Genomic DNA, 23,057 nt, shown 5'->3' on the forward strand with positions numbered 1-23,057 from the left:
CTTTATTTAAATAGTTTTAAATTAGTTTATATGGTATTTTATTTTTATGAGTTTTAAGTATAAATATATTTATGAGTATAAATATGTGTAAATGTTAAGGTGTGTGTATATGTTTTTTAATGCTTTGGAATTTAAAGATTCCCGTTTTTACGGCGCCATCTAATGGACAGAGTTGTAACTGGCTTGATTCAAATGGATCAACATGCTTCACCAACAGATGAAGCCATCAGACCGGGAACAAATGAACACTACTACAACTTGTGATATTAAAGGGATAGTTTATGGGCCCCATAGATTCCCACAGTATTTATTCCTCCAATTATGCAAGTCATTGGGTGCCATCAATTTTAAAATATCTTCTTTTGTGTTCAATAGAAGAATGAAACTTCTACTCAGCCTAACTAATTTGCATGAATGTAAACTAACCTCTTTACAGGAATCAATCTCGCCATTAACCAAGCTTTAAGTAAATGTTCTTTATTCCATACAGTTTTAATTAGATTTAGTGTGTACATGGGAACTTGTTATGTTAGACACTCCTTTAAAAGTATGCATAAATAAAGGTCAGAAAGAAAAAAAAATGTGTTTGCTATTGTTTTGTATATATTTATTTAGTAAATTAACCAAAAATCAATACAATATCTCGTGAATTTCATTAATATTAGAATGACATGCAAATCAGACAAAATACAATGTGGTCATCGTAGAAAGACATGAACAAAACAGATGCATGTTGCTGGAATCAAATACAGACACGTTACTGTAAACACAAGAACCTGAGGTAAAACTCACTACTAACCAAAAGTTTACAACATTAATTAGAATTAAAGGCAATCATAAGTTAAATTATAATAAAAAGAGATTTTAAAAAAACAGCAACATCATACTCTGAATCAAGCCAAATGCTCTTTGTAAACAATATATTTCAAAAGGATCACAGATTGTGCGTCAATAACACAAACAAAAGTATATAATAATTTAACCTCTTTCTAAATTCTGAGGAGAAAAAAAAGTGTGCAGACTCATTATCTAAACTAAACTAATTATCAAAAGGGCTAAAATACCAACAAGGCAATTATAAAGAGATATTACACTTGATAAACCTCAGTTCAATGAGAAATTCAATGATAACACTTCGTTAATATATGGCAAATCAACTTGATAAAAGCTGCATCTTAGAGAAACAAATGTAAAGAATAACACTGGCATTGAAGTCAGGATCCAGATGCGTTGATGGACAAATCACTAAAGCTCAAATTTCATCCCACCATTTGAATGGCGTGATTGGTCAGTTCAATTACACACGCTCCTCTTCCCATGAGTAGCTTCATTATTGTATTTTATTAACTACAACAGATATACTGTATTCAGAGCAATGGTTTCTAAACAATCTCAATGTACTGGCGTGGCGGCTTGCTTGCTGCGATCATTCCTAGCGCTCTGATTGGTTGACCTGACTAGGTAGGAGGACCTCCACTGTGAAGCTGACTGTTTTGGATTGGAAGATGCTGTATGTGTTGTCAAATCGCAGTACATCTGAGAAAATGAAGACAGTACAGTAAATTCATGTGCATGTTTAATGTTTATCTCAGTTACTTTAGAGTAACTCTGTACTTACACACTCCTGGTTCTGGGCAAGTGAGCGATCCGTCCTCTGGAACAAGGTGAGCGTTGTAACGTTGATTCGGCACAATTTCCTTCATATCACTGGCCTTCATCCAATCTCCTATCTTCTTCTTCAAATAGACACCAAAACCTACATCGGCACCATCACATGAGAACTGCCATCTGAGGAAGAGAGAGCATTGAGTTGAGTATCAAACATGGACTCCTGACAAATTTCTGGTTGTATTGTTCTAGTTGTTTTCCTCTAGTTTTTAGGACTAATAACATCTGGCAAAGCTATCAATGAAATTGATGTTGATTCATGTACACTGTCCCTTTTTGACTTTAAATAAATAAATGTTAAATTTGAAAGTAACTTCATAAAGATTGTCAATTACATCATTACACCAGTAGGTGGCGACAAGTATCTTAAAATAATTATGAATAATTTTTTATTCAAGAGATTTGTTCAAAAATGCTGATTCATCCAGCACTCTCAGAAAAAAAGGTACGAAAGCTGTCACTGGGGCAGTACCTTTTCAAAATGTACACTTTTGTACCTAAAGGGTGCATATTGGTACCTTCATGGTACATATTTGTACAATTATGGTACCAATATGCACCCTTTAGGTACAAAAGTGTACCTTTTTGAAAAGGTACCGCCCCAGTGACAGCTTTTGTAACTTTTTTCTGACAGTGAGTAATAAAACAAATCGAAATTTGTTTCAAATTCATTAAATATTTTTAAATAGTACAGCAATTAAAATTTTGTTAGAACATCTAGTAAATTACGTTATTTTGTTTAGTTGTGGAAGAATCGCATGGGGTTAGTATGATTTTATTTGTACAAAGAAATTAATAGTTTTATTTAACAAGAAAGCATTGAAGGAGTAGTTCACTTTTTAAAAAAAACTTTTACTGATAATTTACTCACCCCCATGTCATCCATGTCTTTCTTTCTTCAGTCGAAAAGAAATTAAGGTTTTTGATGAAAACATTCACATAATGGACTTCATTGGGAACCAAACGGTTCAAGGTCCAAATGAGAGTTTCAGTGCAGCTTCAAAGGGCTTTAAACGACACCAGACGATAAATAAGGGTCTTATCAAGCGAAACGATCGGCCATTTAAAAAATAACGTTTTATAAGCACAAATGCTCACCTTGATCTGTTCTGTGATGTGCGTTCGTGACTCTCCTGTTCAAACTCATTCATCAAAATGAACGAATCTTTTTTCGAATCATGACTCGAAAGGTCATAGATAAGACCCTTATTCATCGTCTGGTGTCGTTTAAAGCCCTTTGAAGCTGCACTGAAACTCTCATTTGGACCTTGAACCGTTTGGTTCCCATTGAAGTCCATTATATGGAGAAAATCCTGGAATGTTTTCATCAAAAACCTTAATTTCTTTTCAACTGAAGAAAGAAAGACGTGGACATCTTGGGGGTGAGTAAATTATCAGCAGAATTTTTTTTTTAAAGTGAACTACTCCTTTAAATCGATCAAAAGTGACAGTAAAGACTTTCTCTTTTAATAAATGAAATGATGAACCTCCTAATTATCAAAATGTTCTATAACTGTATAATGGTTTCCACAAAATTATGAAGCAGCACAACTGTATTCAACTGATAATAATAAGTATATTATCAGCATATTAGAATGATTTCAAAAGGATCATGTGAATCATCTGAAGACTGGAGTACTGTAATGATGATTACAGGAATAAATTACATTATTTAATTGCAAAAAGATTTCAAAATATTACTGTTTTCTGTATTCTCAATCAAATAAAAGCAGCCTTGGTGAGCATGAGTGACTTATTTCAAAAAGTATACTGTATATTCAACACAAAACTAGTGCACTATTCTAGTTCAAGGTCCAATTTAGTGGCAATAAGCACAAGCACGTGCATGTTGAATCCAGCAAGTTGCTGAAAGTATGTTTAATGTTTTGTTTACTAAATTAGACCACATCCTAACATCCAAACCTCAGCCCAACAAACCCAATATCATTAAACCAAATGCACATCTCATATGCAGAGAATGTTGCTGGTTAGCTAGGTTGGCTCTAGGTTGGGTTTGGTAGTCTAATATCAAGTGCTAAAAATGTATACAGAACTTCACAAAGACACATATTTCAGTAATGTCTGTTTTATGCATGATTTTCTAAAAATAAATGATTTACAGCATCTTTAATGTCATAATCTGGTGGTTCATGGCAAACTCCAAATTTAATAGGCGTATCAGAAAGTGTTTTTGGCTCACCTTAATGCACAGTTTGGGGCAAGTAGTTCATATTCCACCTGATGAGATGAGCCACGGCCAATGGTCACACACTGATCATAGTCCACTTTAATGGAGTCTCGAACATAGTAGGTCCTGGGAATCTCTGATCCATACGTAATCTACAAAAAACACAGAAACATTTGCTTAATATTATGCTTGTTTGAGATGAGTTGGTAATAATGAATCAGAATTGAAAATGGAGGATGAAACTTACAGAAGCATCATGAGTGCAAAAGATAAAAGCCTCATATATAAATGTTAGTATTTTATGAACGATGAGGAAACAGAAAGAAAAACACAGACAGGAAAGCAGCCCAAATCAAAGTGGCTTTTAATAAGGAACACAAATTGCTTTTACAATCACTGTGTGAGACTTATTATCCTACATATAGGTTGAGTAGTCTACTCTGGAGCCTGAGGAGAAAAATATTGTCTCAATTTTTAGTGTATTTTTTAATACAATTGTCAATGAATACAATAAGACAATAAACAGCATAACATGACAAAAAAATCCGACACTTTGTTAAAAAAAAAAAAAGGTTAAGGTCATGTTGTCTGGAGTCGCAGACCCAAATATAGATGATGGTTGAGAAAAGGAGTCACTCCAAATGATTCACTACTATTTTGATACACAGAAAAAAAGCACATTTAGACAAATAATCACTAACAATAGTATTAGATCACTCAGCATATAAATTAAATCCCAATTCACATTCTTTACCTCTTATGGTGCAAGATTAGTGAATCCAAATAATACGATACAAACGGTTTATGGATACTATGCAATTTCCATAACAATGTAGTATAAACTTCTGTTCAAACATTTGAAGTCAGTCAGCACATGATGCATTAAATTGATCAAACGTGAGCTCAAGACTGGGTAATGATGCTGAAAATTCAGCTTTGACATCATTGGAATACATTACATTTTAAAGTATATTAAAATAGAAAACAGTTATTTAAAATTATAAAATTGAGTACTTTCGATATTATTTATCAAAAAAAACGCAGTCTTGGTGAGCATAAGACAATTTTATCACTTTTTCCTAATATATATTTTTACATAGTGTACTCAAAAGTACATACTTGTAATGTGAATGTGGGATTTAGGAAGTGTGTGAAATGGGATTTAGCCACTCACTCCATAAACCATCTTTATGAGAAGACATTCCAATGCGAGTCTGTTTTGTGATTTTGTGTTTCAACATGTCATTCAAACATGAACCCATCTGTGCTTATTAGTGCAAACTACAAACACATTTAACTTGCATCCCCTTTAGTGATTTTCCCATGAAGGAAGTGCTCTAGTATTCTTTAAGGTTTATTACACGTTTAATAGGCGAGGAAATTGCCGTCCACATGTCACACCAGAGGGAAAACAATTCTCTTTAAGACAAAATACACAACTACTATCTGCAGCTCTCTAGCATTAAACACAGAAAACAAACATTTATTTGACTTGTGCGATATTACAGTCCAACAAAAGACTCCAAGGATTGCAGTTAATAAATATTTTGTAACTAAATATCAGTCCACTTTGAGTTTTCACAAAGTCTTCTGAGGTGTTTTTAGCACTTCCAATCCTGCAGGGGGCAGCAGCTTTACCTGTGTATCTACACACAGAGACAAAAGGTCTCATTTCAGAACTCTGAATGTTTCTGCATGTTTTAAAATCATTATGAAATCAAAATGGACCATTCCTACTTTTTTAAGGGAATATTGCAGTGTTTTTATAATAAATGATGTTTCCGTGCACATCATTATTATTATTTTAATTAATGTTCCCTTATAAACTTTAATTATAACTTCCCCTTCCTCTTGCAGCAACATCTCCTCTGTTCACTGATGACGTGTTTACTGGCGCCCTACATTTTTTCTTGATACTTTTTTTTACTTTTTCGGAATGGTGTATGCTATACAAGCACACTTGTGATCTTAAAAAGAATGGGAAATGTCTGAAAAAAGCAGAAGTCTTTGAAAATGTCTAAATATATAACCAAATGCAAAACCTAGCAAAAGTAATTATTTCTAAAAATATAATTATAAGCAACTATTTTCTTTATAATGTACAGGTGAAAATTATCTACACTGAAAAAAGTGTCTACTTTGAAATTTTCTGTTTAAAGGTACAATATGCAGGATTTTTGCAGTAAAATATCCAAAAAACACTAGGCCAATGTTTTATATTTTGTTTAGTTGATTACAACTATTTGTAAATTGTAAGAAAATTGTGATTTTAACCAAGGAAATGGGGCGTGTGAGCAGAATTGAGGAGTTGCCCGTCAATAACGTCATATCCTCGTTAACCCCGGTTTCCGACCTCGTATGCAATAGTAACCATGGCAACAGACGTGGACAACTGGGTCGGCTATTCCCGTTATGCGTGCACAACAGCGTGAGCGTCCCTAGCAGGGTTTTGTTCAAACATTATGGACCAAAGCAAGCAGACTTTGAGACAAAAAGAGGACTAAAACGAAGATCAACATCTTTCGAGATGCCGAGAGCTCCACGTCAGCGATTAACTTCGACTTGACAGAGACGCGAGTGTTGCATGTTACTTTATTAGACAGGTGAGCAAATGTACATTAAACTAATCAATGTTATGTAGTTCAACATGATGAAAAGTTAGAATATGATCTGTATGTCTCTAATGTTAATTTAGCTTAGTCTCATTCAGCCAACAAATAACCTAACTAACATTTAACACACTCAAATGCCGTTAAGTGTGATAGTGAAACAGTTAGAGCAAGTGAAACAGCGCTGCGTTCTCTCAAGTTTAATTCCTTTAATAAACTGACCTGTGTGAGTAATTCAGCGTGTAGTTCGGTAGAATTAAATGTCCTTATTCCTTTATATCCGCGGGACTCGCGTTGTGTGTGACACTAGCCATGTTTCCATCCACTTGTCAATCGAATTATCTGAAATTCGGTTAAAAAACTCATGCGGATAAAGCTGGTGAAAGTGTGTTTCCATCCAACGGCTTTAAAGCGAATAAAAACCTGTACGTAATGACGTCACATGCTGTTTTGCGATCAAATTGGTATATCGAATTGATTTGAGACATTTCAAGGTGTTTCCATTTATTTTCGCACTGAATCGAACAACATTCAAGCAAACTTTTGCGAACAAAGTTTTGTTAGACAAAACGGATCGCGCCATCTACCAAAAATGATCAATATTTCACAAGTTGAAGGCTAATAATGCTTATGTGCCAGCTGATAGCGACATATGAATGGGATAATGTATGCGAGGCGGTTGTTGGTTGTATTCGCTAACAACCGCCTCGCTATATATTATCCTGCTTATTACATATAAATCAACCAAATAAATAAATAAATAAATAATTTGACACAAAATATTGACTTAAAAACGAGTTTATTGATTTAAAAACGAGTATTGCTTCTGCTAAAGAAAATAGTCTGTCCCGTCTCCGAACTGCGTCCATGGCAACGGTGTGTTATACTAGCAGTGCCGCAGTCTGTTAACTAGAAATAACAGACCACATTCTACATTACAATTCAACCAAGCCACGTAAAAACAAGCTAAACTAACCTAAGAAAACAACGACGCTATAAACATTGCTATGATGATGCGATGCCGATGCACGTACGCCCGACGACAGCGGAAGTGACTGTGGTTTGGGAACGAGTGCTCAATCAGTTCTGGGAGATCGTGGTTCACGGAAACCCTTTCCCAGATAGCAAACTGACATTGAATCAACGTGGAAATATGACATCGAAACAACGTTGATATGACATTGTTTTGCTCATCGAATTAACGTTGAACCAACGTCAGATGCGTCATTCTTTCAAAACTAACGGAAAATCAACTTGAAATCAACGCGTTTCAACGTTATGAAAGCAAACCAATTTTCGATTTCATTTAGCTTTGAAGAATGCCGCGTCTGACGTTGGTTCAACGTTAATTCGATGAGCAAATCAACGTTGTTTCAATGTCATGACAGACGTCGTTTCCACGTTGATTCAATGTCAGTTTGCTGTCTGGGTTGGTTGAAGCATCTTTTTGCTTTGTCCACTTACATCTGTCTTTGTTGACATCCGCCATGTGTGCGCAAACAGACTGGCCGGAAATGAACTCGTCTTCTGACGTGTTGCAACCATAAAAGGGCATAAAACTTAATCGCAATTCATTATTTATTCGGCAAATAACGTTTCCATCAGCTTTTATCGCATTAGCCGTATATCGATCAAGAGAAAATTCGATGAGACCGAACGTATTTCATTTGAGTCGATTTTAATGAAATTTCATCGAATTTTACTGTTTCCACAAGGCTTTTTTCATTCGATATCACTTAATTCTGATAAAAACGTGTCGATGGAAACATGGCTACTGGTATACGTCTAGCAATCGCGCCCTGCTTCATACTACAGTCATGTTAAAAACATCACTGTATTCACTCAGTGATTCACACACTGTATGCGGAATATACGTCATTAATACACGCCTTCGTTATTGTAAGAGGTTAGCGACCCCTGGTGGCGAAACAATCTTGCATAATGTACCTTTAATAGTGTTACTTGCCGCTTTTGTTAGTGAAATAGCCTGAGTGAAAACTTTTTTTCAGTGAAATGAAATCTCTTCAAAATACAAAATATTAAAGAATAAATATTCCTGAAACAAAACAGTACAAACATTTCAATAAAATTAACCCTTTTAGTGAGGAATACCAGAGGGTTAAATACGTGTTGTCCGTTTGGCGGAGTGGTTTTCAAATGCCCGTCCTACTGTCATAACAGCCCTTTGCTCTTCACATGTAGGATTTTATCACAAACAGAATCATAACCACAATGCTAAAACAGACTGAAGGGGGAGATTAGTCATGTCGTGTGTTCCAAAGCTTCAACCTTGCCAACTGATCAACAGAGTAATCAGCCTATGCAATAACCAAAGAAGCAATCCAACGGGCTCTCATCCAGATTACACCACAGCGTGTCATAATGAAGTTTAGATGTTGTGCAAGAGGAAAATTAAAGATAATGTGATATATAGATAAACAACCATTTGACAGTTATTCCACCCCTCTGTTGCTTTGAGACTACTGGGCTCTAAGAAAGCATCTATAAGGAGATTGTGAGATTGCATTTCTTGGTATTGCTAGATTATGTGGGTAAACTGGCATTAGGATAAGCAGGAAGCTCTTATAGGTGAACTAAATAGGCGAATATAAAATGTTAAACTGAGTGACCAGGTGGACTGAAAATTTTCTGCCATTGTTTCATAACAATAAACTGAAAAGGAAATGATCAAGACAAATGCTGATGCCCGAGTATACTAGCAAATAATACATCTTGTACATTAATGTCATACCAAAAAATATACTCCCAAACAATAAGCGGTGGCCATAAAATGTTCAAATGATGAAGCATGTTTCTATGCCGCTAGATTGTCAGGAAACGAACAGTATACAAACACTCCAAAATCAACTTTCTCCAACACTCTTGACAATGGCACATGAGAAGGTTATGAAACAAATTATTTAATGAGTTAAAGGAGTAGTTCACTTTTTAAAAAAACGTTTGCTGATAATTTACTCACCCCCATGTCATCCAAGATGTCCTCATCTTTCTTTCTTCAGTCGAAAAGAAATTAAGGTTTTTGATGAAAACATTCCAGGATTTTTTTTTTTTGGACTTTCTTGGGTACCAAACGGTTCAAGGTCCAGCTTCAAAGGACTTTAAATGACACCAAACGATGAATAAGGGTCTTATCTAGCGAAACAATCGGCCATTTAAAAAATAAATTACAAAGTTTAAGTTTTATAAGCACAAATGCTCTCCTTGCTCTGTTCTGTGATGCGCGTCCGTGACTCTCCTGTTCGATCTTTTTTCGAATCCTTTGGTTCATTCAACGAACGAAATGAACGAAATGACTCGAAAAAAGATTTGTTCATTTTAATCCGCTGGTGTCGTTTAAAGCCCTTTGAAGCTGCACCGAAACTCTCATTTGGACCTTGAACCGTTTGGTTCCCAATGAAGTCCATTATATGGAGAAAAATCCTGGAATGTTTTCATCAAAAACCTTAATTTCTCTTCGACTGAAGAAAGAAAGACGTGGACATCTTGGTTGACATGGGGGTGAGTAAATTATCAGCAAAAGTGAACTTATTTTTTAAAGTGAACTAATCCTTTAATGATGTCTAAAATAACATCATATACAAGCCAGAAAAACTCTCTGTGATGCCAACTGTCATAAAACTATAACCTTGCTCTTGTTACTTCTATTTAAATTGTGGTGGTTTAAAAGAAAAAAAGACTGACCGACTTAAAAAGAAAAATAATCTTAAGTAAAGCATCAGATCGAGGACAATCTATGGCAAGAGAGAAAGTCGGCTTTGTACAGCTAGACCTCAAGGTTGGTCAAATGAGAACTGTTGTCTGATTCTTATGTGGTTTTCGCAACTTCCCTAATATCTCAAGTGTCATTCTATTAAAAAAGAGAACTGAAAGAAGAAATTTTGGACAGCTGCAGCTCAACAATACCTCGTTAGCAAGTCAACGTCACTTGGCCAACACTAGAATGACGTGTGTGGAGCGTCTCTAACTCACCATGGTCTTACATTTAGGGTCACCATCAGGGTCGGTGAGTTTGCCCCCATAGTACACTGGGAGCTCCTCGGGGTCGATGTATTTCTGTAACAACTCCTTCCAGTTTGCTGAGGAGACAGACACAGAAGCTTAGTCACGGCAAACTTGAAGAGGAAATGGATTTGTGAGTAAACATCTGGATGACAGCTGACAGCAGTTTTTTGTTCTTTGCTTAGGGGTAAAAAGAAGTTTGAAATTCATGACCAGCAGTATACTGTTAAGAAACATCCCACTGAAATCTGAATATTCAAATCTGTGAATATGTAAATTAATATGTAAATATGAGTATATAAATATGAATAGGTAAATATGTGCTACACGCTAACCTCTTAATAACAGCGGTGAGGAAACAGCGGCTAACAAAGCATCTGATCATAGTCATGTGGATACGTTCTCACCAGTTCTGCAATTCAGCACTTCAGTCAAGTCACGTTTATTCATATATCAAGAAAGTTGACAGGCAAGCCGTTTCAAACTGACGTTCAAAATGACGTTACACCGGTTTGTTTGATTTCACTTGAAGTATATTTTTGTATCAACATCTATGTATCATATTAACAACATCTAATGTATGGTATTTGAGAAGCTTTCCACCTGAATACATGATTTAAATACAACGAATGAATTATTCAAAATTATTGCCTGATTAAGATGAGACTTTCTCTGAGCAAGTGCACTCTCAGAAAAAAAGGTACAAATGTTGTCACTGGGGCTGTACCTTTTCAAATGGTACACTTTCTTACCTTAGTGGTACATATTAGCACCTAAAATGTACAAGTAAAATGTACATATTAGTACCTAAAATGTACATATTAACACCTAAAATGTACATATTAGTACCTAAAATGTACATATTAACACCTAAAATGTACATATTAACACCTAAACTGTACATATTAACACCTAAAATGTACATATTAACACCTAAACTGTACATATTAACACCTAAAATGTACATATTAACACCTAAACTGTATATATTAACACCTAATATGTACATATTAGTACCTAAAATGTACATATTAACACCGAAACACATACAATCTACATATTAGTCCCTAAAATTTACATATTAAGACCTAAAATTCACATATTAATACCTAAAATGTACATATTAACACCTAAAATCCACATATTAGTACCTAAAATGTACATATTAACACCTAAAATGTACATATTAGCACCTAAAAAGTACATATTAACACCTAAAATGTACATATTGGTACCTAAAATGTACATATTTACACCTAAAATGTACATATTAACACCTAAAATGTACATATTAACACCTAAACGACTAAAATGTACATATTAGTACCTAAAATGTACATATTAACACCTAAAATGTACATATTAACACCTAAAATTCACATTAGTACCTAAAATGTACATATTAACACTTAAAATGTACATATTAGCACCTAAAACGTAAATATTAACACCTAAAATGTACATATTAGTACCTAAAATGTACATATTTACACCTAAAATGTACATATTTACACCTAAAATGTACAAAAGTGTACCTTTTGAAAAGGTACAGCCCCAGTGACAGCTTTTGTACCTTTTTTTCTGAGAGTGTGTTATGAAAGCAATAGCAACAGATGAATTGTATAGAAAACATTAGTGTTAGCTTACAGCCCAGTACGATGACCTTACGGCGAGTGTCCTCACTCAAAAAATGTTTCACCAGATTGTAAGCCACAGGAAACAGTTTGGGAGCTGCAACAGAAACAGTGCAGAGATTCAGATATTAAACGTGGTGCATCACAGTGGCACGACACAATAATGTATTGCTTGCTAAGGGCCCTATGAAATACTTTTTATTTTTCTTAAATTCCATTTTCTTTCTTTCTTTCTTTTATAATGTTTCTGGGATTCCGTTTTAAGGGTTTGATTAAAATTTTAGTCGTCAAAAATATTGTCTAATCAATTGAATTCATTAAAATAAAATTTCCGATTTATAATAAAACATGAAATGCGTTTTATTTGTCTGTTTATATGGTAAAACTTTACAATAAGGTTTCATTTGTTAACACATTAGTTAACATGAACAACAAACCAAACTTCTACAGCATTTATTAATTTTAGGTAATCTAAATCTCAGGATTTACTAATACATTTTTAAGATCAAAAGTTGAACATCATCAAATAATGTTCTGTGTACTAACATGAACCCGATTTTTTTTTTAACTAACATTAACAAAGGTTAATAAATGCTGTAGAACTATATTGCTCATTGATAGCTCTTGTTAGTAAACTAATGTACATAAATTAGACCTTATTGTAAAACATTACCAATAAAATTTTTCCAGAACAATTTGTCATCAAAAATGGTGGTTGGTTATCAAATAAATGCATTTTAACATTTAAAACAAATAAAAAAATGTAACAAAATGAAATTTGAACCATCCCGGAACAAAGTGCTAAAAAATTTTACTGTTTAAATTAAAACATGGACGAACAATTGTGATATTTGATTAAGTGTACAGCCCTAGTTTTTAATTATTCAGCCAAATGTTGCAATATCCTGTGAAATTCTGCGTTTTTGTTACAGTAAATTCATTATTTTGACTGGATTCTGTCTGTGTTTCCTGCATCACGCAAATTATAGGGCCCTACTTACGAATAAACTTGTGCCACTGTTCAATTTGTTTAATGTTATATGCTTTATATGCCAGTCAGATGAGTTATAAAACTACTACTGACCTTTAATGACAAATAACCTCTTGAGTCCCTCTGGATAGTTGTCTTCAAACATGGTGAGAATCTATGAAGAAAAAAAAAAATGAGACCACAGCAGTCTAACGTACCTGAAAGAGCCAAGCAACATATTAATAATCAAGAAACAAATAAAAAAACACACCTCTCCATAAGTCTCTATAGCTGGCTTGTATAAGTGCTTCATTCCCAGACCGTCGCAGTCATAGACCATAGTAATGGACTCAATGTTCCTACCCAACTGAGAGAAAAGAACAAGAAACAGACATGATATGAGTGATTATAACCACAGAACCAGTTGTATAAACTGTTAAGGCTGAGTCTTAAGAACTAGTCTTACCGACTTGCCCTTCGCCAAGGTATAACCAGTCTTACTTTTCAGATTCCAATTAGACCAATCTACATTTTTATGTAATGACTTAAAAAGTTAAGAGCGGTCTTAAGGAAAATACTGATTAACTATTCTTGTGTGAGAACGCAAAAGTTTTCTCAGTGTATCGAAATGTATACTCCAGCCTTAAAAATGACAAATTCGTTTTTATTTCCTCACCCTTGTGGAACACAAAATTATATATTTTTTTTTCCACGAATATTCATGCTATTTCAAAAAGCACTGCAGAAACCTTAGAATATAGTGCACAGGACATATGCACTACATGGTTTTTGATCTTTTTTTAAGAGCTTCATTCACTTTATGTATGGTATTTCATAAGACTTAATATGTAATTACATAAATATGTAAGGGTGACAGAATTGTCATGTTTGGGTGAACTGTTCCTTGCCAGTTTTCACAGCCGCATACCCACCCGTTTGGACTGTAAGTCGCACTCTTTCTGCAGAATCTCGCAGTCTCTGACTTTAGACTTGATTAAGTCCTGCTTAGACGCTGAATGCATCAAACCCTTAGGGTCCATGGGTCCGACGACATCATACCACACCGGGCTCCCTTCACGGTCATGGCCACACATGCCACCAGACAGATACTTCTCTATTACCTTGAAAACACACACACACAGGATAAAACGTGAACACAGTACCAATATGTATATAAATGTATATATATTTTTTCAATTCATATTATTTTAATTTAATTTTTATTATTATTATATATTTTTTTATATTTTTATTTTACTTATTTATTTTTATTTCTATTTATTTTTTTATTTTTTTCTATTGGATTGAGTAGCGAGATCAGGTAAGGGATTAATAATGGACAATATTTTACTGTCTACTGTTGTTGTTGTGTTATTTTGTACTGTCATTGAAAAACAATAAAAACATTTGAAGTAAAAGTAAATAGTAAGATTAAACGCCCATGGAAAACACGAGAAATGAACAGCACATATATTCAACATCAACATTGCAAAAATCCTTTCCCACTTTTTGCACAATATTTACCGGAACTAAACTACAAATAAGGATAATTAAGAAATGCTTATGGTTATGATGATGAGCATGAGCAGGTCAGCCAATTATAATAGAGGTCAAAGGCATAGAAGTCTTAAAGGCACAGTAGAAATAACCACCTGTTTAATTGTAAGCGACAGAAAGAAGGGAAACAATTGCATAATTATGACTGTTTTGATCCAATATTATAAATTGACTTCAGGGGGGGGGGGGGGATGTAACGCTAGTGAAGAATATGGCCCTTTTCATGAATTAATACGTATATGAAAACATCAATTCCAAACGGCACCTTTTTATCAATGACAAACTCTTAAATTGAATAAAATAACAAATATCTAATATTACAAATTAACTGATGTTGAAAATTCAGCTTTGCAATCACAGGAATAAATTATATTTTAAAATATATTCAAATCAGTTATTATTATTAATATAATATATTAATATATAATAAAGAAAGAAATATTTTAAATTGAAATAATTTTTCACAATGCTACTGTTTTTGATCAAATAAATGCAGCCTTAGTGAACATAGGAACCTTCTGATCCAACACTAAAAAGTAGTGCAAATATATTTAAACTAAACTATGAAACAGATAAGTATTTTTATCATGAATCGAAGGTGTTGTACCTCTGGCACCTGCCATTCTGTAGTGATGGTGTCAACTTTCAAGTTTTTCCGAAATTCCACGTGCTGCAGATGGAAAACACATGATTAAAACCATACCAATGTATTTGCATAATCAAATCAGGATTCATCTACATAGCAAAGTTTGACAGCATTATCAGTTCTGCTTGAATCTAATTTGCCATAATTATTATTAGTTACAGCTGTGCTTTGACCTGAGGTTCAACGGATACTGGTGACAGAGTTCAAAGATATAACATGGCGGCCAAAAACGTCTGTAATAAAAGACCCATGCATCACTCGCACAATGGGGAAGCAAACAGCACTTTGAACACCCAATAGCATTGAATGATCATGGTGTAATCATCCATAAGCTGTGATTAGGCAACGATGTGACTCATCAGTGCAATGTAGGCTCCTGAAATGAACCCTCTGCAGAGCTGCATGAATACTTTTGTTATGATCATGCATTCAAATAAAACCTTTTAAACTGCACGGTCAGACAAAATAAATAAATCTGAAATAGAACATTGCCTATCTATCTTATTTTTAACGTAAGAGCAGCCGTGGCCTTTTGTAAGTTGATTTTGAATGGCCTCCGGTGTCATTTATCTGTACAAAAACAGCGCATTTTGCAGCTTGATTTTACAATTGGACCAAATGTAAGCATTTTCTTTTTGGTCCGGACTTACATAACCAAGGGTATTATAAGTGTGAACCCTTAGAGCAACAAAGTACAATTTTATAATAAAAATTGTCTAGTTTACATCTGGCATTAAAAGGGATAAAAACTCTAAATCAGGTCCAAAACATTTACACCACATTTGGAGGACTTCAGCTTGTGACTCCAACATGAGACTTTAAAAGACATTAAATAACCAATTATTATTTTTCAACAGTTTGGCATCGTGAGCGATGTATATTAGTTACGAAATCAGCGATCCTCCCCTTGAAATCTGATCACAAGTGTTCCACCTGGTGCAAACGGGGCCTCATATTAGTCGGATCATATTTCATAGTGTTATTCAACATGTCGTTTGAAGCCTTTGGGTAATGTACACCAACCCCTGACATAAAGCCTGGCATTGTGAGGGTCCGTCACACCCATATACATCATCACTCGGGATGAATCCAGAGATGACGAATTTACCAAAGGATAATTAATTACACAGCGCATTATTCTGGATTGTGTAAATGTGAAGTTTAAAGCACAGAGTTAATGACACCAAGAACTTGTTTATATGCTGAATTAATAGTAACTTAAAATATGATTATTTCCACTACCGGTCAAAAGTTTGCGGTCAAATATATATATATATATATATATATATATATATATATATATATATATCTGTATTATTATTTATATATATATATATATATATATTTTTTTTTTTTTTTTTTCAAGAATTGTTATTTTTATTAAGGCATACATTAAATTGAAAAATGTCAGTAAATACATTTTTAATGTTACAAAAGATTTATATTGCATATAAATGTTGTTCTTTTTAAATTTTTGTTAATCAAAGAATCCTATAAAAAATACATTTAGCTGCTTAACCATTTTGAACTACTACTACTACTACTACTACTACTACTAATAATAATAATAATAATAATAATAAGCAGAAAAAATGGCTTTGCAATCAAAGAAAATTACAAAAAATATATATATATTAAAAAAATAATGAATTCATAATTATTATATATTTTTTATATTATGTATGATGATACTAATAATATGATATGTATAATATAATATAATATAATATAATATAATATAATATAATATAATATAATATAATATAATATAATATAATATAATATACATATTATTATTCGGCCTTGGTGAACATGAGAATCTTTAAAAAGGAAATATTGCGGATCCCAAACTTTGAATAGTAGCATATATATATATATATATATATATATATTAGGGCTGTCAAACGATTAATCACTGTGAGGAAAATTTTTTATTTATTTATAAAATATTTATATATAATATTAATTATATATAAATCTATATACAGTATATACATGAAAATATTTCTTACTTATATACAAGCATGTTTGTGTATTTATATATATAAAATAATTATACACAGTGCACCCACATATATTATGTAAACAAAAACTTTTATTTGGATGCGATTAATTGTTTGACAGCCCTAATATATATAATAATATATTTTTTTTAACACTATGTAGTATTAAGTTTTTGTGCTACCTTGCGCAGCATGGCCTCGGCTTTCTGTAGATTGAAGTTCCTGGCTGGAAAACAAGAGAGACAAGTTGGAAAAAAAAAGATGTAATTAGTTAGTCTAGAAAAGATAAAGTATGCACTAATTTGTCATTTAACAGGTTTTTGTCCAATATGAATATAACTAATTTATTACAGGAAGCTTAAAGGGATAGAAAATTCTGTGATCATTTGGTGTTGTTGAACACAAAAGATATTTTGAAGAATATTGGTAACCAAAAAGTTGATGGTAGCCATTGACTTCCATTGTAGGAAAAAAAATATATACTATGGAAGTTAATGGGTCCAATCAACTGTTTGGTTCCCGACATTCTTCAAAATAACTTGTTCAGCAGGAGAAACAAATTCATAGAGGTCTGGAACAACTTGAGGGTGAATAACAGACAGATTTTTCATTTTTGGGTGAACTATCACCTTAAAAGTGTCTTGCAGGGTTTGAACCAACAAACCTTCAGTTTCCAGCCCCAATATGTAACCACATGGTTAATAAATCCAATAATAAACTGGCACACTCACATTATAAAGAGCACATTGTGCTAACAGACCTTACTCAACATCATAGATAACTTGCACATAACTAGAAGCCATATACCACAAAAAGTTACTATTTGGTAACAGATTAACTGTTTGCAGACATTAAAAGTTTGCATACATCAGGGGCCTAGGTGACCGCAGGGTGCTGACCTTCAACATATTCCCATGTAGATAGGCTTTTCCCTCCAACAAAATAAGCCTATCCTCACAAAAGTATTCAACCCAACCCTGTGTAATGAGTGGATTAGTTTCATTGTCTTATAGTCACTCTAGTCTGTACCTGACTGGCCTAGAGACACTGACCCAGAATTAGTCAGACATGGAGTCATACATAAGTATTTAATACTCATAAAGAAGATTATGTGACACAGCTGACAGAAGCATTCAGTGTTTTGTGGAACGGATATGTCAGTTGCGTTCCTATAAAGACTTTTCGTGGTGAACTAGAGTTATTATTAACAATAACAATAATTAATTCAATAAAATTATATAAGGCTATAATTAATTTAACAATATTTTTATTACCACAAAATATATACCAATTATATAATTCAGTTTGATCAAACGATTCATTTTTATTTCTCATACACAGTTGTTGGGATGATGTAGGTGGTCGATGATGTTGACGTTTTTTTTAGAATGTTGATCGTTTGGTTGCCAGGGTGTTCTCGGAGGTTGCTAGGTGTTTGCTTACTGACACTTGTGTCATAATCGAGTGTTTATCTTATCGACACTTGCGACATGCCTTTATTAAGGAAATAGATTGACAACACTGGTATGTAGAACTATGAATAACCCCAAATCATTTAGAGGAAAAACATGCATTGTCATGATATGTGACACTCTTGAGCTTCCACCATGCATTCTAGCCTCTTGATGAAGTCATTTTTTACATGCTAATAATTAAACAATGACATCAGTAATCTCGTGTAAAATCTGCGCTGCTAGTCTCTGTCTGGTGCCTAACAATCTCTGCAGAAGACTGGCTGCATTCAACAGCGCTCATGCATACAAATCAGCCTTTGTCAAAACCCAAGAACAAGAACAGCCTCTGGAAAGCTGCCAGAGAGGGGTTTGAACGCCACTCTGGAGGGTCAAATTAAAGTTTACAAAACATTTACATTTATACATCTGGCATCTGACACTTTATCCAAAGCAACTAACAACAGAGGAACAAAAGAGAAAATCAGAAGAACTTAAATAAAAGGCCTCTATGTAGAATTATTAGCGATATAACTCTTGTTATTACCGGTGGCCGTTAAGTGAACTGCAGCCAGAAAATTAATTTTTTGTTCTTCACTTTAAAGAAGAGCTGGGCAATGAATAATCGCATCCAAAATAAAAGTTTGTGTTTATATAAGATATATGTGTGTACTGTGTATAATTATTTTGTGTATATAAATAAATACACACATGTGCATATATATATATATATATATATATATATATATATATATTAAGCAATATAATGTTAATTAACATCCAGTCGCTGTCCCGCTGCTAAGAGGGACGTTTAGATGAATATGCATTTGCTGTCTGCTTTTCTCTTAAAGAAGGGGGGGGGGGGTGTAATGCCCAAAATAAGTCTTTGATGTCCCTAGAGTGTGTATGTGAAGTTTTAGCTCAAAATATCCAACAGATATTTTTATATAGCATGTTTTTATATAGCACCGTTTTTGTGTCTGTCCCTTTAAATGCAAATGAGCTGCTGCTCCTAGCACAGGGGGAGGAGCTACAACAGTTTGTGTGCTTTTACCTCACACAGACATGCACTTAAAATTTCAATGTTTATGTTCAAACAGGAGTCAGACAATAATGGAGAGACTCAAGAAGTGACAACACATGTACAAAGGAACAGGACATTTCTGAACGCTTAGTTGATGAATTTAGGTAGCTTATGTGTAGTTATCTTTAAGTCATTGATTAGCATATTCTGTCATGATAATCTATAAATCGCATTCCAGGGGGTGGGGTTTATGTAAATTCTAGGGTTGTGATGTCACTAACCCGCGGGGAATGTCGTGTAGTCCCTACCAGCCGTTTGTTGTAGTCCTTAAAAAACGATTTCTTTAAAAGCAAATATCTTCCTGTGCTAACTTTGAGCTTCGTAACTTTGCAGATGTTGTTTATGCTCAAACAGCAACATTACACACTAACTAAAATTAAAAAAAGTGAAATCATAATCAACCACCCCTTAAAGGGTTAGTTCACCCAAAAATGAAAATTAAGTCAATAATTACTCACCCCCATGCTGTACCAACCCCGTAAGACCTTCGTTCATCTTCGGAACACAAATAAAGATATTTTTGATTGAATCTGAGAGCTGGATCAGTCCTAGATAGACTGCCTAAGGGACTGGCTCTTGACGGCCCATAAAGTCATTAAAGAAAAGGTTTAAATATTCCATGTGCCTACAGCGGCTCAATTATAAGTTTATCAAGCGACGAGACTACTTTTTGTGCGAAAAAAAACATAAATAACGACTTTATTCCACTATTCCATTACTTCCTTATGGGCGCATGCGCGAGAACTGAGACGAGGACGTTCTCATTCGTCTACTTCTTGTTACCGCCGGCTGCTCACCGCTTAGGAGTTTTACTGCCACCTACCGTATAAAATGATGATCCATATATAAGGCGCTCCGGATTATAAGGAACACTGTCGTTTTTTGAGAAGATTAAAGGCTTTTAAGTGCACCTTATAGTGCGGAAAATACGCTAATTGAAAAGCGTATGTACAGCGCGCATCTTCCTCTGCTTGTAAACAGAAAGTTTTGCGCTTCCAGCTATATCAGCACATCGTCTTATACGGTAGGGGGCGGTAAAACTCCTAAGCGGTGAGCAGCCGGTAACAAGAAGTAGACGAATGAGAACGTCCTCGTCTCAGTTCTCGCGCATGCGCCCATAAGGAAGTAATGGAATAGTGGAATAAAGTCGTTATTTATGTTTTTTTCGCACAAAAAGTAGTCTCGTCGCTTGATAAACTTATAATTGAGCCGCTGTAGGCACATGGAATATTTAAACCTTTTCTTTAATGACTTTATGGGCCGTCAAGAGCCAGTCCCTTAGGCAGTCTATCTAGGACTGATCCAGCTCTCAGATTCAATCAAAAATATCTTAATTTGTGTTCCGAAGATGAACGAATGTCTTACGGGGTTGGAACAGCATGGGGGTGAGTAATTAATGACTTAATTTTCATTTTTGGGTGAACTAACCCTTTAAATAACAAATTAACTAACAAAAATGGCTGCAGTGAGAAAGCAGTAGTCAGGAAACACCTGATAGTGATGTATATATGTCTGCAACAGGTTTTGCAATTCACCGGCATCATGTCGACAGATGAGGTCATTAAAATTACACTGTCGTGACATTTGATTATAAAGTAGGCCTATATCTAAAACTACAGACCATATAGATCTGGCTATGTGAGGCCCTTTTCTTTTCAGGACATTGACATTTCATTACAGAATAGCTCTTTCGGCATTATCCTGAACAATGTGTCATAGAACGGAAGAGAGGCACGTAAATGTCACATCCATTTAATTTTCCAAGGAAAAATGTCCCAAACTCTTCACATAAAACAGAACACCGAAGGAAGTCTGAGAAGGTTTCGTTTTTGTAATACGTTTATATTAGTAAATAAAATAGCCATAAAGATTTTAAATAATTGAATGAACAAATACATATAGAACATTTCTAACCAGAATAATACACAAAGGCATAATCTATAATCTAGCCTATTGTGCGAGTTCCAGTCTTGATTCATACGGTCATATCAGAACATATCATGTCTTTCCAGAATCCTTCACAAAACCTATTATTCTATTCTTAGAACAGAGATAGATTCCAAAATAGATTAGACTGTATCTTTAAATAAGATTCCATCTAAATAAATTCATACTTCGTGGTCATTCTATAATATTGTATTAAACAGGTGGTATGCTAAATTTGTATGTTTTCGGTACGATCATTCACAATTAAGTTCCATTGTTGGTATCAGTTTAGAAGATTCTTTTTAACAGTTGTTATTATAGTTTAATAGTGTCAAAAATAGTTTGTAATGCTACGTGGTTTTATTCTATAGATGGCATCATTCTAAAATATTTTAATAGATCACAATATTGCTATCTGGACTTGCAACTGTTCTCTAAATAGCAAAATGCATTTCTATATATTAAAATAGGATAGATGGATTTATCTCTCTCTAACTCAACATTAAGAACTTAAGCAGGACATTAGTAGCCTATATCTAACCTACTTCAATTTTGCATCACGAATGTGACAGTTACAGTAGCTCACCTCTCAGCCATCGGAGCAGAAATTGGTCAGTCTGGGATGGACACTGTGGCAGAATATCCTGAACCTTTTCTCGAAACTGGGGAGTACAGATGAACAATTATGCACAGTCAACAGTATGAAGTTGCACATAGCTGGAAAACTACATCTCCTCACGTGCTGACATTGACAACAGTGCAAACTTGCGTAGTCACGTCACTTACACAACTCGTCAAGAGAGGGAAAACTAAAACAGCTTAAACACTTTGTACTCTTACAAAAGTCGATTAATTCTGCATTCAAAACGAATGTATTTTCATCTGCGATGTGTGGCCTCTCTCTCTCTGCTCAGGAGAATGTTTCACCCCGGCATCAACAGGATCACTCCACAAATAAATCCCCGAGATACTCCTGATAGAAAAAAGGGAAATAATTCACCTGGGCCAAAGCTTCGGCTTGTTTCACGCTGAGGTCTCCAACTCTTCCGCTCATGTCGCCACGAGTACGCCAGAAATAACTGTCTAAAATGCAGCTAGAGTCAGAGTCAGAGACTGAGTCTGAGAGGCTCAAGCACAGAGTGATGTTTTCGTCCCCGCCCACCTGTTACGCGGCCTCTGCACCGCTAGGGGGCGCAGCGGTGATTCAAATCGTGCATAATCATATCACATATTAGTAATATAAATAATAATTAAAAACAGTGATCATATGTGATAATTTGTTACATATATAGTAGTGGAAG

The 23,057-nt window shown here is 34.3% G+C and overlaps 1 protein-coding gene across 1 annotated transcript; it reads right to left on the reverse strand.

Moving 5' to 3' along the window:
* Positions 1-488: 488 nt before the first annotated feature.
* sec14l8 (SEC14-like lipid binding 8) lies at positions 489-22,907 on the reverse strand. The gene is made up of 12 exons (XM_039659727.2): positions 22,757-22,907; positions 22,343-22,418; positions 17,478-17,521; positions 15,254-15,316; positions 14,022-14,210; positions 13,361-13,456; positions 13,204-13,264; positions 12,133-12,216; positions 10,456-10,562; positions 3,869-4,008; positions 1,619-1,788; positions 489-1,536 (listed from the first exon to the last, which is right to left on the reverse strand). Exons 1-12 carry the CDS (start codon positions 22,808-22,810, stop codon positions 1,433-1,435), a joined length of 1,188 nt encoding a protein of 395 aa, XP_039515661.2. The 5' UTR covers positions 22,811-22,907; the 3' UTR covers positions 489-1,432.
* Positions 22,908-23,057: the final 150 nt, after the last annotated feature.

The sequence above is a fragment of the Pimephales promelas genome, chromosome 4, assembly GCF_988280905.1.
Source record: "Pimephales promelas chromosome 4, fPimPro1.hap1.1, whole genome shotgun sequence".
NCBI classification, from domain to species: Eukaryota; Metazoa; Chordata; class Actinopteri; order Cypriniformes; family Leuciscidae; genus Pimephales; species Pimephales promelas.